General features: G+C 44.1%; 1 protein-coding gene across 1 annotated transcript; it reads right to left on the bottom strand.

Annotated features, from left to right (window-relative positions):
- Positions 1-10,527: 10,527 nt before the first annotated feature.
- On the bottom strand, positions 10,528-11,788 carry LOC308616643 (inhibitor of growth protein 1). Its single transcript, XM_081232953.1, has one exon. The coding sequence runs from the start codon at positions 11,596-11,598 to the stop codon at positions 10,762-10,764; it is 837 nt and encodes a 278-aa protein (XP_081089079.1). The 5' UTR covers positions 11,599-11,788; the 3' UTR covers positions 10,528-10,761.
- Positions 11,789-13,964: the final 2,176 nt, after the last annotated feature.

Below are 13,964 nucleotides of genomic sequence, written 5' to 3'. Positions count from 1 at the left end.
CTTTACAAGATGAAAATTTTTCTTTCAATTTTCATTTGGTAGTTAAAATGCATGTATGAAAAACAGTATTTTTTTTAATGTTGTCACAAAGATTAGACTCACATAATGTCTAGGTATAGATGTATATTTTTAGTCCTTTCATGATTGCCATGCAACTCTGCGGGAGCCTATAGGGATTTTAGGGTGGATTTTCATGTTATCTGAGGTTATTTAGTAATTATGAAAAATAAACTCTCTAAGCAAGATCTGATATAAATACTTGGACTCCTCCCTCTTGACTTCTGTATTGTGCACATGGATGTCTGTCATTTGGAAGGAAGGATGATGCAAGAGTGACTTAGTTGGAGTAAAGTGGTGACTATCTAGGACCCAGAGAGAAAGATGACACTTGAGCAATGTAGTCCATAAAGGGTGCCTGGCACATCGTGGTGCTTGGTCTGGAGCACTGGGGAGGTATAGCTGAGACACCATGGAGCCACATCCACGGAGACAAAGGGGTGATGAGTCCCGGCAAAGGGCCATCCTCTTCCAAAATATTGAGCGCCTCCTGACAGGGGTGTTCCGCATCATGACTTCCTCTGCAGAGGGGTGGTCACTGCTGGGAGAGCCAGCTGGCGGGGCAATGGGAAATAGAAAAAATGGAGCTTAGAATTCTCTCGTGGGATAGAATTTGGAAGCTTTAGTTATCTCTCATACCCTGAGACTCAGGGAACAAGGCAGCTCACTCCAGTGGACCATAAACAGGGACAATTTGGCCAAAGGACTATGGTGCTTCCTGTTGCACTCAGTGATCCTCTGCCTTTTGTCATGTCCTAGCTCTTAGGAAAGCCTCTCTCCAGTGACATGATCTCGGCTGTGCTATCGAGCGTGAGTGGAAGGGTCATGCTTCCCTGTTTAGGCTAGTTTTGTCAAAGGGGAAATGATACTCCCCACCTTCACCCCTACCCCCATGGGGGTACTGGTGGTGCTGGGGCTGCCTATGAGAGATTCCCCCAGGACAGTGGAACGTGGGGACAAACAACAGAGCTATAAGATCCATCTGTTCCTCTTCTCCAGGAAATTCTCGTTCCAGGGTTCACCTTGAATGATCTGGTTATTGGGTTTTGGGAGGTTTTTTTTTTTAACAAAATTGGGCAGGGGGGACAATTACGTACAGACACCATTTCCTAGATGAAACGATCTGATATGGAAAATGAAAGAAGTTGTTATAGACTGAACTGAACCCCAAACTCATATGTTGAAACCCTAACCCCCGCTATGACTGTATGTGGAGATAGAGCCTTTAAAGAGGTGATTAAAGTCAAATGAAGTCATACGGGTGGGACCCTAATCCTATAGAACTGGTGTCTTTCTAAGAAAAGGAAAGACACTAGAGATCTCTCTCCCATGGGCCCACAGGGAAGAGGCCATGTGAGGGGACAGCTAGAGGGCAACTTCTACAAGCCAGGAAGAGCAGACACCAGAAACCAAGCCCAATGGCACCTCAGTCTCAGACTTCTAGCATCCAGAATTGTAAAGAAAAATAAATTTCTGTTGTTTAAGCCACCTGGCCTGTGGTATTTTGCCATGGCAGCCCAAGCAGACTAATCCAGAAGGTAAGACCCCTAGCTCCTGGAACAAGCCTTGCCTTTTGCTGAGGTGCCTGTTAAAACTTGACATCTTCACAGGCTAATGTAAGTTCTCCAAGGACCTGGAAAAGAGGCATCTAACAAACTTGCTACTGGTTTGGACAAAGTGCACTACATGCTCCAAGGCTCCCAGGGGAAAAGGCACTCCATGATCAAAAGACGATGGCATCTTTGTGCTTTAACAGCATTTCCTTTTCCAGAAAACATCTACATTTTGAGAGACAATCAATTCTTGTATCTGTAAACACCATGGTGGCTTTTTACAGTATTACTCAGCAAGCTACGTATTCCTGTCTGCATCCTGTAGGGACTTTCAAGTGCTTAGCATGTTGCCTGGAACACATAGACCCTCAGTCATTATTCGTCAACTTCAACTGAACTTCAGAAGAAAATAATATGACTGCATTTCTGAACTTTGAACTTGCTAAGGGCAGGAATGAGAGCGTTGAATTTATCCCTATGTCCCATCCCCAGGGCCCTTAATAGAGGGTATGCAATTGTCGCTCAATAAATGTTGGCTTACACATTGACATTTAACAAAACAAACACCCAGCCATTTGAAATATTTGGTGAAAACTGCTAGTTCTTTTCACATTTGGATAAGGTTGTTCATGTTTGCCTGAGTTTGACTCAGGTTTCTCAATCTGGTTTTTTTTTTTTTTGGTTGGTTGGTTGGTTTTTGCAACATTCCTGGCACTATGTCAGAAAAACATTATAAAACAGCAGTCTTAAGACAATCAGCAGAACATCTGAGTCATAACTAAGACATAACCCAGGAATTTGAAATGCAAATAAACCATTTTTTTCTTAAATTTTCTGAACCAGAAACACATAGTAAACACAGTCTAGTAATACAGATGGTTAAAGTGACTGGAACTTTAACATACAGCTTTTTTTTTTCTGCAGTGTTGAATTCTTAAAACAGATACTTTCTGTATGATGCTCTTTACTTTTGATAATTTGAAGGCTGTCTCTAACCCTTATAAGTGAGAACAACGGGCTGAATTGGAAATGCAATAACTTTTATCACATAACAGCACGATGATCATTAGTTAAGATAAGTGATGTCTCTATAACTAAACTAAATTGTTCCCCCTCATCCATTTCTTTTGTTGAAATGTCTGTATTGGTATTTTGAGTTGTTTTCCTGTAATATGATTTTGAAGTTGTACAATGAAGATTTGCAGGGTGTGGCAGGCAACTAAAACTGTCTGCACTGGGGCATGGAAACTGTTGACACATAAAAGTTATGGTCAGTGGGGAAAATCGTCACCTCTAATTCAGGCTCCTGGACTTCCCTGGTGGTGCAGTGGTGGAGAATCTGCCTGCCAGTTCAGGGGACAGGGGTTCGAGCCCTGGTCCAGGAGGATCCCACATGCCGCAGAGCAACTAAGCCCGTGCGCCACAACTACTGAGCCTGTGCTCTAGAGCCCGTGAGCCACAACTACTGAGCCTGCGCTCTAGAGCCCGTGAGCCACAACTACTGAGCCTGTGCACCTAGAGCCCGTGCTCCGCAACAAGAGAAGCCACTGCAATGAGAAGCCTGTGCACCACAGCAAAGAGTAGCCCCCACTCGCCACAACTAGAGAAAGCCCGCGTGCAGCAACAAAGACCCAACGCAGCCAAAACTAAAATAAATAAATAATGATAATTCGGGCTCCTTGATGTTTGGAGGCCGATCCCCATTGTTCTCCATCAGCCTGTGCAAACACTGGAAACTTCTCTGACTTTTGATCCTTAAAAAAAAAAGAGAAGCTTGTGTTTTTGTTCTGAGGGTTTGGGATTTTTTTCTCCTGCCACAATCTCCTTTATTTAGTCTGCCCATTTCTAGAAGCTCACGCCCAAGTTCTGGACTCTTACAGACAACATTCCTACAATCTCCTCTCTCCACACAGAGGGTGATTCCACAAAAGTTGTTTGTTTCAGGTGTTTGGTCCATCTGCAGAATTTGAAATCTGGGGGGTTGTGGGCTCATCTGAAGTTGAATTTTTAAAAATTCCTTATCGATGTCAAAAAAAAAAAAGGAAAGATCTGGCGCCCCTGGGCCTCCATTTTCAAGTGGCAACTTCTGGCCAAAGCCGTGCAGCAGCTGATTTCTGGACCACGCGTCCACTCTTCAGTTTGCCCATCCCCACTGCTCCCCTAGGACAGCTGGCCCCCCACTCCTTTTCCTTCCCTGTCTGGCTCCCGAAGGCCTTTGAGTCTGTGGCCTCTTATCCGCATCCAATGTTGGTTAGTGGACCAGGTGAGAATGATAACACCCTCCCATGTTCACAGGTGGCTAGTCTGACCTGTGTGGTCCAGGACAACGGCCGCTAGCCTCACTGAGCACTTGAAATGTGGCTGATGTGGCCACAAACTTTAATTTTTATTTAATTTTTCATAATTGTTTAAAATAATAGCATATTGGACAGTGCAGGTCTAGACCAAGAGAGGTCATGAGATTGAAAGACTTCGTTACCCACATGCAAGTGCTGGTCTATTATTATTTCCCTTGGGATCAGAGCAGGCATCTTCATTGCAGGCTCTCGTTCATTAGTGCGTCTCTACCACAAGGACATCACCGCCTCTGAGCAGAGAAGCTGATCAGGCCCAACGATTCAAAGTCCCCGGGCTCTCATCCTCTCTCTTCTACTCTCGATCGTCAGTGCACAGAAAGTCACTAGGATGTCATGTAAGTGCGGAAATTTAAGAGGAGACAATAGTGACCAATTTTCAGAGCCTTCCCTCTCTACCTCTTGCCTCTTGCCTTCAAATCCTCAGACTATGGGAAGCACAGAGGGGAACTGGGAGGCATAGATATTGGCCCCTCCTCACTTGCCGGGCTGAACTGTGCTAATACATATTCTACAGACCAGCTTAGAAAACAAAGTAAACCCTTGAAAGAAAGGGTTTCTAGGAATGGAGGATGGGTTGATCTTAAGGCCTTTCCTGCGAGAGCCCAGAGCCTCCTTAGGACGCGAGTGAAGGCAGAGACCCTCAAGGAGCAATAGCAGTGGAGCGGACGGCCCCCAAGGCATAGAGGGCCGCTTAGAGAGGTGAGGAGATCAAAGGAAGAACTGCTTTATGACTCCGTCTGGACTGGCTGCTATGATTTCCTAAAGCTGGCAGTGCTTGTGCTTCTGTCCAAATGCTTGCAACAGAAGCTCTTTCTCCACTTCCCCTTCTGCTTCTAAACATGACCCAAACCTCTCCTCTCAAACCCTGCTGGATGGTTACAACACAAAGTCCAACCAATATCCAAGGTGGAGGAGAAGCCCGTGCACACTGGTGCATGAGGGAATACAGCTGGTTGCACCACATAATGAGCTAGTTTGATCAGCCACTTGCCTTACTATGTTGTCCTAAGATCCTAGAAGGAGAAAAGCAAGAATAATCCCTTGTACAGTGTTTACTGTACATGCTCACATATGATAAAGCATTCATTTCACTTCCACAGTACTATTAGTAATAGCATCCCCTTTCCGCAGATGAGAACATTGAGGCTCTGAGAAGTTAAGCAGCTTGATAAAGGCCCCACTGCTCATGAGTGGCAGACCTAAGACTGAAATCCAGGGCTCCTGACTCCAAATTCTATGTGGATGTCACAGTGAGGACAGTATAAGGAGACAACACTGGACAGGCGAACAAAGTCGTCCTGTTGTGAAACATGGAGGCATTTCTGAAAGCAAACACCACTGAAGCTCTTCGGATGAGTTCTGTAAGGCGTTCAACACGCTAGTGTGCAAGACAGGCTTGGTCCACACAGTGTGCTGAGGTCCACACGTGGCTTCTGCCCCCACCACGGGGCCCTGGTACTGTGGCCTCAGTTCCTGGAGATAAGTCTTCCTTTATAGACTTGAGAGAGGCCTGCAACTCTGAAGCAAAGCATGTGCAGTTCCCCAAGTTTTATTTCCCTCCTTCCCTTACAGCATTCCAACCGCTGGGCTAAGAGTTCACATTTAATGAGTTCCTAGATGCAGAGAAGCATCCTTTCATTCTTGGTTCTCTCACAGCCTCTCCTTGGTTCTCATCTCCGCACACTGAAGAAACCTCGCCCTGTGCACATATTCTCGGAAGGGTGCCATGGACCGTAATTGAGTTTCTGAGGATTTCCACGAAATTTCCTGACTCTAAGACTTGTGAGACATTGGAAATTGAAGCTCTGTTGCCAAAGGCGTCTGTGGAATTTTGTCCAGTGGAAATAGAATGACAGAATTTTAAGGCTAGAAGAAAGCTTCCGAGTCTGCTCCCACCCAAGGCAGGCCCGAATTTAAACCTCTACTGACAGCACCTAACACGCTGCCCCTTCTGGATCTTTCACTCCCCAGAGAGACATGTGTAAGAAGAAAATACATAAATATTTCCTTTACTCACTTCTCTTCTTCAACTTTTCATTCTTTTCCTTTTGGAGCCAGCAACTAGGCCGTGATAGGGTTTCTAAGTACATTTCACCTTGTCCTTGACAAATCAAGAGGTGTAAAGGAAACCGCAACTGGGATGTGACCGAGAAGGGTGGGTGGTGGGAAGCCTGGTGAGGACCTGGCCACGGACCTGCTGTTGGCCTCCATGCTTCCCATCGCGTCTCCTCGAACCCGGCTACTTAGAACACCTGCCTGCTGGCCTGAGGGGAACCCATGGTCTGGGTCAACCTGACTGCCTTTGCCTTTGGATGGCTGGCTCCCACTGGGCCTTGGCCAAAAGCTGTGAGGGGGTGGGAGCAGGATGGAATTTGGAAGCAAACTGGGCTTGGGATACAATCTTTGATCGTGTCCTCTTTCCTCCGCCTCCTGGGAGCAAACACAAGACGCTGCTGAAAATCATTGTGTTTACCAAAAACCTATGAAGGGTGGGAGGGACCTGTTCTTGGTCTTGGCTGTACTGCGGGGAAATAAGGGCCATGGGCAGGAGCACTGAAATGTTGGGATGGACACAGCCCCCCTCCAATAAGTGGAGGACACAACCCCCCATACGGCCAAAGAGGTAGTGATGCTGTAATTAGTAAGGGGGTCCCTAGGGAGAAAGGCACGCGCTATGGAGCCAGCATCCTGTGGAGACTCCCTCCACACAACCTCTGGGGACCCCCGGGTGGATTTTACCTGGGTGTTGAAGGGTTTCCTCATGTCAAAAGAAGCGTAGATTCTTCCTTTTTAGATCTCAAAGCATAAAACTAGGTGACCCCATCGAGCAAGAAACTTCAGCTTGAAATACAGAGAGTTACTTAAAGGTACCCACTTCCAAAAATAGAATTGTGTCATGAAATCACAGCGGCCTCCCATTGTATCAAACGTTCCAGAGCAACACAGATCTGACAGACAGGTAAGAGAAGGGATCACTGGGTTGGGTGTGAGCTTTGGCTGGTTGGCCTGTAAGCGCCTTACATAAATTAGGGAATATTGGAGCTAGAAAAGTACATCTTAAAAAGTAATCCTTTGAGATAGATTGTTCTAAAACTTTGGCCCACTTTTTTTTTTAAGTTTATTTTATTTGTTTATTGTTGGCTGCATTGGGTCTTTGTTGCTGTGCACGGCCTTTCTCTAGTTGTGGCGAGCGGGGGTTACTCTTCGTTGTGGTGCATGGGCTTCTCATTGCGGTGGCTTCTCTTGTTGCAGAGCAGGGCTCCAGGCATGCGGGCTTCAGTAGTTGTGGCTCGCGGGCTCAGTAGTCGTGGCTCACGGGCTCTAGAGCACAGGCTCAGTAGTTGTGGTGCACGGGCTTAGTTGCTCCGTGGCATGTGGGATCTTCCTGGACCAGGGCTCGAACCCATGTCCCCTGCATTGGCCAGCAGATTCTTAACCACTGAGCCACCAGGGAAATCCTGGCCAACTTTTTTTCTTGACAACTAGACTTGTTTCTCTTTACTGAGCTAAAAGGCATTTCTCATCCCAGTGTCTGCTCCACAGATGCCTCTGGCAACAGAGCTTCAATTTTCAACGTCTCACAAGTCTTAGAGTCAGGAAATTTCGTGGAAATCCTCAGAAAGTAAATTACAGTCCATGGCACACTTCCGAGCATGTGCACAGGGCGAGGTTTCTTCAGTGTGTGAGGATGTGGGCTGGGAGGACAACCGAGATGAAAGGATGCTTCTCTGCCTAACCCCATGACTATATGGTCAGCTCTGAAGAAAAACCATATACAGAAAAGGAAAGAAAGACCCTGTGTGCAACTGATTCTTGCATTCATGTCTAGAGCACAGAGGAATGCAATCATGCCTTCAACAGGAGCTTGTTTGTTGACTGACAGCAAAAAGAGACTAGGTTTCACAAAATTCTAAAAGTCTAGTAAACACAAGGTTTTAGGTGATAGGCTTATCCTCTGAAAATATTAGATTTAAATTTTTCTGTTTTCGTCTTTGTTAAAAACTAGTAATACACTAGGATGACTATAATCAAAAAGACAGATGACAAGTGTTGGTGAGGATGTGGAAAGGTTGGAATCCACATAACATTTCTAACATGAACATAAAATGGTTTAGCCACTTTGGAAAATAGTTTGGCATTTCCTCAAAATGTTAAACATTGAGTTATATGACCCAACAATTCCACTCCTAGGTATAAACACAAAAGAACTGAAAATACATGTATGCAAAAACCTACACACAAATGTCCGTAACAGCATTATTCATAATAGCCAAAAAGTGGAAACAAACCAAATGTCCATCAACTTATAAATGAATAAACAAAACGTGGCATATATCCATACAATGGAATATTATTTGGCAATAAAAAGGAATAAAGTACTGATAAATCTACAACATGAATGAAACTTGAAAATTTTATGTCAAGTAAAAAAAAACAGACACAAAAGTTTACATTTTGTGTGATTCCATTTATATGAAATGCCCAAGATAAGCAAACCCGGAGAGACAACCAACAAACATAAAGGTTGCCGATGGCTGAGGGGAGAGGAGGAAGTGGGAGTGACTCCTATTGGGTACAAGATTATCCCTCCATCCAGCAGCTTTTCATGAACTACACTTTTTCTCTCCATTTATCTCATGATTGGCTTCTCCATGAGGTCTTACCTCAGTTGTTGTGCATATGAAGTCCTTCTCTGACCACTGAAACTAGCATTGTCTTCCTTTCCATCCCATTAACCAGTTTGTTTGTACTGCTTATCACTTTCCAAAATTCTCCAGTGTATTTGTTTATCAGCTTGCACTAGAACTTATCTGTCCAATACACTCACTAAAACTTATCTATCCAACACAAAGGCCACGTTTCAAGTGTTCAGTGGCCACATGTGGCCAGCTGCTGTGATGGACGCACAGAGAACATTACCCGCACCTCAGGAAACTCTGTTGGGTAGCGCTGCGCTAGACTGAAAGTGCCATCAAAGCAGGATCCTTATTTTCTTTGTCACTGCGACTTCTCTAGCATCTAGAAGACTGCCTACCATATAGTAAACTCAATAAAGAATAAGTGGGACTTCCCTGGTGGCACGGTGGTTAAGAATCTACCTGCCAGTGCAGGGGACACGGGTTGACCCCTGGTCAAGATCCCACATGCCTCAGAGCAACTAAGCCCGTGCGCCACAACTACTGAGCCTGTGCTCTAGAGCCTGCAAGCCACAACTACTGAGCCTGCATGCCACAACTAGTGAAGCCCGTGCACCTAGAGCCCATGCTCCGCAACAAGAGAAGCCACCGAAATGAGAAGCCCATGCACGGCAACAAAGAGTAGCCCCCGCTCGCTGTAACTAGAGAAAGCAACAAAGACCCAACGCAACCAAAAATAAATAAATAAAAATAAAATTTAAAAAAAATTTTTTAAATAAAGAATAAGTAATGACTGATTTGAATGAATGAATGATTCATCAGATGGGCAACAGTGGAAAAGGAGATAAGGGAATGCTTAAAATAGCCTGAACAGGACAGAAAATAGGAGCATGAAAACAACATATTTGTTTAGGTTCTTCTCAACATTCTCTACTCCAATATTTCATAAATTAATTATGGTAGTCTCCATAGAGAACATTTTAATTACTAGATCTTAATTTCTTTCCCAAAATTTTCCTGTTGCAGAACGTGTTCAGTATTATAATTTGACACCAAATAGCATACCATTGTGAAAATGTATAGAATGCAGTGAATTTTATGGGTTTACTATTAATTTCATTTTCATATCCAACCTCTTAATTCAGTTGAGAGTACTACCGACAAAGTAGAAATTTAGTTTGAGGGAATTCCCGGGCAGTCCAGTGGTTAGGACTCGGCGCTTTCACTGCTGTGGTCTGGATTCAATCCCTGGTCGAGGAACTAAGATCCTGCAAACCACATGGCACAACCAAAAAAAAAAAAAGAAAGAAAATTTAGTTTGATAAAGATCCTCTGACTCCTGAAGAATTTTTAAATAATCATTTGTTTCATCAAAATTACAATGTAAGAATTGTATTTACTTTATAACTTTTTCTCTTTTAATAATACTAAGTTCTACAACAGGACTATACGACAAAAATCAAATATTAAATAAGTAGGTGACATTTCATTGTTTTCCCAGTTTGTTCTTGTTGTTTGTTTTCATTTGGTTTGGTTTGTTTTTTGTTGAGTGTTGACACTTTGAAAATTTTTACCCAAGGTCTGATTGTAACTTTGCTACCACCTTCTGGCAAAATAATGAACATCTTATGATCTTTGATTAGAATGAGTTTCCATAGTTTTGTTTACTTTACGTTGTATATTTATTTCACCCACATCTATCATAACAACAACAACAAAAAGCTGTTAAAAGGCAAAGATAGAAGAGGAATGCAAGATCACAGACTCTCTCTTCTCCAATACCTAAAGAAATGAATTTTTAAAAATGTCTTTAACACACAATATTCAACAGTGGCAATAAAAGAACAAAATGGTGGCCAAGAAAACAAGCAGAAAATCTGGGAGGAATAATTTTTTTTTTTTTTTTTTTTTTTTTTTTCGAGTGTTTAATTCAAACCTATATTTGCAGTTTCTAAAATGCTGATCCACAGACCACTCTCTCGTTACACATGTGCACCAACGGAAAAGCAAAGAGAACCCCGGTCATCCCTACGAGAGGAACAGCTCCTCTTCCAACAGTCTTCAGAAGGCTACACGTGCAGTCCCTGCGCCCATCCAGGTGGCGATGCAATAAATACACGGCTCGCCCTGCTCGCCTCGGTCCGGCCAGGCCCGCCACTACCTGTTGTAGGCCCGCTCCTTTTTGGACTTCTCCAGGGCCTTGTCCATGGTCTTCTCGTTCTCTCCTCGACATTTGGGGCAGTACCACTTGCCCTTGGGTTTATGGTTCAGCCCCACGCAGGAGAAGTGGAACCACTCGATGGGACACTCGTCATTGTCACAGCCGATCATCTCTCCATAGGAGACCTGATTGCACAGACAGTACGTGGGCTCGTTCGGGTCAATGGGAAGGTCTGCAGGGGACGCTTCCCTCTCGGCTTTGGCCTTGGAGCGTTTCTTCTTCTTGGAGGCCTTTGCCTTCTTCTCCTTAGGCGTTCCGGAGGTGATGTCATCATGGTCGTGATTACTGGCTGCGTTTTCCCGATTCTCGTTGTTGCGCTGTCGCCGGGACCGCTTGCTGTTAGGCTTTTCTGCCTGCGTGACTGTCTCAGGTTTTGACTTATCCTGGCCTGCTTTGCTGTGCCCAGTGGTGTCACTGACCTCTTGATGTGCCTCAAAGAGTTCCACGTGACTGTCCACCTGCCTGGCCCGGTTCTCCACCAGCTCCACCATCTGACTCACGATCTGGATCTTCTCGTCGCCCAGCTCCTGGCTCCGAATCAGGGCCCTCTGAATGCAGTGCAGCACTCTCCTCCTCTGGGTGCCGTCCGTCTCCCGCTTGAACTTCTCGTAATACTCATCCAGTTCCTTCAGGATTTCTTGGTATTTCGCGTCGATCTCCCGCATCAGAGAGACGTTTCTCTGCAGATCGAAAGGCAGAGACTCGATGGAGTCCAGGTAGTCCTCCACATAGTTCACCAGGTGGATCTGCTCCCCGTTGGCAGGGCTCAACATGGTTCACCGAGGTCCCCGGCGACTCCGCGCGGCTTTCCGCTTCCTCCGGCCCCCGCCCCCTCGGAGCCCAGCGCTGCAAAATGCAAGGCTCCCGCCCGCCGTCGCCCCCCCTCCGGCCGGCCCCGCGCCGCTACATCTGCGAGCCGCGCTGCCTGGGCCCGGGGACCGGCGCCTGGCGGGCCGGACCGGCGCTCGGCGGCCTCAGGCGCGGGGCGGCTGGGAGGAATAATTTTAAGTGAGAATGTGGTGCCCCCTGAGGACAATGACCTTGCAGCCTTCCTTACTGATGCTGGGGTTTTCCCTCACTTGCCAGGTAGCTTGGAGGCAAGAGGCTGGGTAGAGGTCCCTCCTTCCTCCCGTATGCCCCTTGTCACACCACATTTCCTTGCTTGCCCCTTGAAAAACTAACCTGGCGGTATCTAGCAGACACCACTTTAACCAAGCTGTCAAATTTGGTACCAGTAATGGGACAAATAAACATCATGTACCTCCTGATAAAATGTACCGAGAAAGCTACATCCCCACTGTGGTATTCTTGCCAAAAATGCAGAACTTGAACTTTTCATCAGCATACATCGGACAACCCAAATTGAGTGACATTCTGCACAAAATAACTGGCCAGTATGTTTCAAAATTTCAAGGTCAAGAAGGATGGAGTAAGTGTTTCAAATTAGAGGAGACCAAGAAGGCATGATGAAAAATGCAATGTGTGATCCTGGATTGGATCCTGGACCAAAAATAAGGACATTGGTGGGACAATGGTGCAATCTGAATAATGTCTGTAAGATTACATAATTGTATTGTAACAATGTTAGTTTCCTGATTTTTATAATCATAGGTTGTATCAGATATTAACACTGTAAGAATCTGAGTGGAGCACTTACAGAAATCCTTAGTATTGTTTTTGTACCTTTTTAAAATCTGAAATTATTTCAGAAAGGATTAAAAGGTTTTTAAGTTACAGACTGCAGTCTGCAAGGCCCGCACCAAGCCTCCATGTTACTGTCAGTTACAGACGTCCTGGTCACTATCAAAGATGACTTCATCCACTCGATATCCTAGTCCCTCCTTTCCCCGACTACCTAGAGCAAATTTTCTGCGTCTCCTCAGCCGCCTCTGAAATCTTGAATTCAAGTACCCAAATTACAGCTTATTTACCCAAAGTCCCAGCCCAAAAATTCTTTTTTTTTTCCTGGAAAACCAAACGATTAATTCCAACAAGTACTGCTCCCAATTAGACCAACTGAAAGAGGCTCTTGACGAAAAGCGTCCAGAATTAGTCAACAGAAAACGCATAATCTTCCATCAAGATAACATAAGACCACGTTTCTTCGATGACTAGGCAAAAACTGTTACAGCTTGGCTGGGAAGTTCTGATTCATCTGCTGTATTCACCAGATACTGCACCTTCGGATTTCCACTTATTTTGGTCTTTATAAAATTCTCTTAGTGGAAAAAACTTCAATTCCCTGGAAGACTGTAAAAGGCACCTGGAACAGTTCTTACCAGGCAAGATAAAAAGTTTTGGGAAGATGGAATTATGAAGTTGCCTGAAAAACGGCCGAAAGTAGTGGAACAAAAGGGTATGTCGTTGTTCAATAAAGTTCCTGGGAAAATGAAAAATGTGTCTTTTATTTTTACTTAAAACACCGAAGGCATGTGCTCACTTCAGCAGCACATATACTAAAATCAGAACGATACAGAGAATATTAAAATGGCCCCTGCACAAGGATGACACACAAATTCGTGAAGCATTCCATATTTTTAGAGGGAGGAGATATGGGGATATATGTATATGTATAGCTGATTCACTTTGTTAATAAAGCAGAAACTAACACACCATTGTAAAGCAGTTATACTCCAATAAAGATGTTAAAAAAAAAACAACTGAAGGCACTTTTTGGCCCACCCAATACAATTCTAGAAAATGTAAGCATTTCTTTTTGTAACTGTAATTTTTACAATAATGTTAATTTTTAATCAGGTTAATTTTTTTCAATTTATGGTTTTACACTACCACCTAAACTAGTGAAGCAAGTTATGTTATTAGCTTGTACCATTTTAAAGGATTTAATAATGTTTACAGTCATGATAGTAGACAAAATTTTGGCAGTTTGGTTACTCTCCAATTAAATAATCATTTATTTTTACTTTTTTTTAGTTTGAAATAATTTCAAACTTTCAGAAGAGTTGCAAGAATAGTGCAAAGAATTCCCATAAACCTTTAACCTAGATTCACCAATTTTTAATATTTCACCAGTTTATAAATTTGTGTGTATACATATATAAAGTCAGATGTTCTTAGTATGTTTATTGACAGAGCAAAAATTGTGAATGACTTAAAAGCTAATGCTTTGACATCAAGA

This window comes from Mesoplodon bidens (assembly GCF_964165515.1).
Source record: "Mesoplodon bidens genome assembly, chromosome: 4".
NCBI lineage: Eukaryota > Metazoa > Chordata > Mammalia > Artiodactyla > Ziphiidae > Mesoplodon > Mesoplodon bidens.
This window is presented reverse-complemented; position numbering and strand designations above follow the sequence as displayed.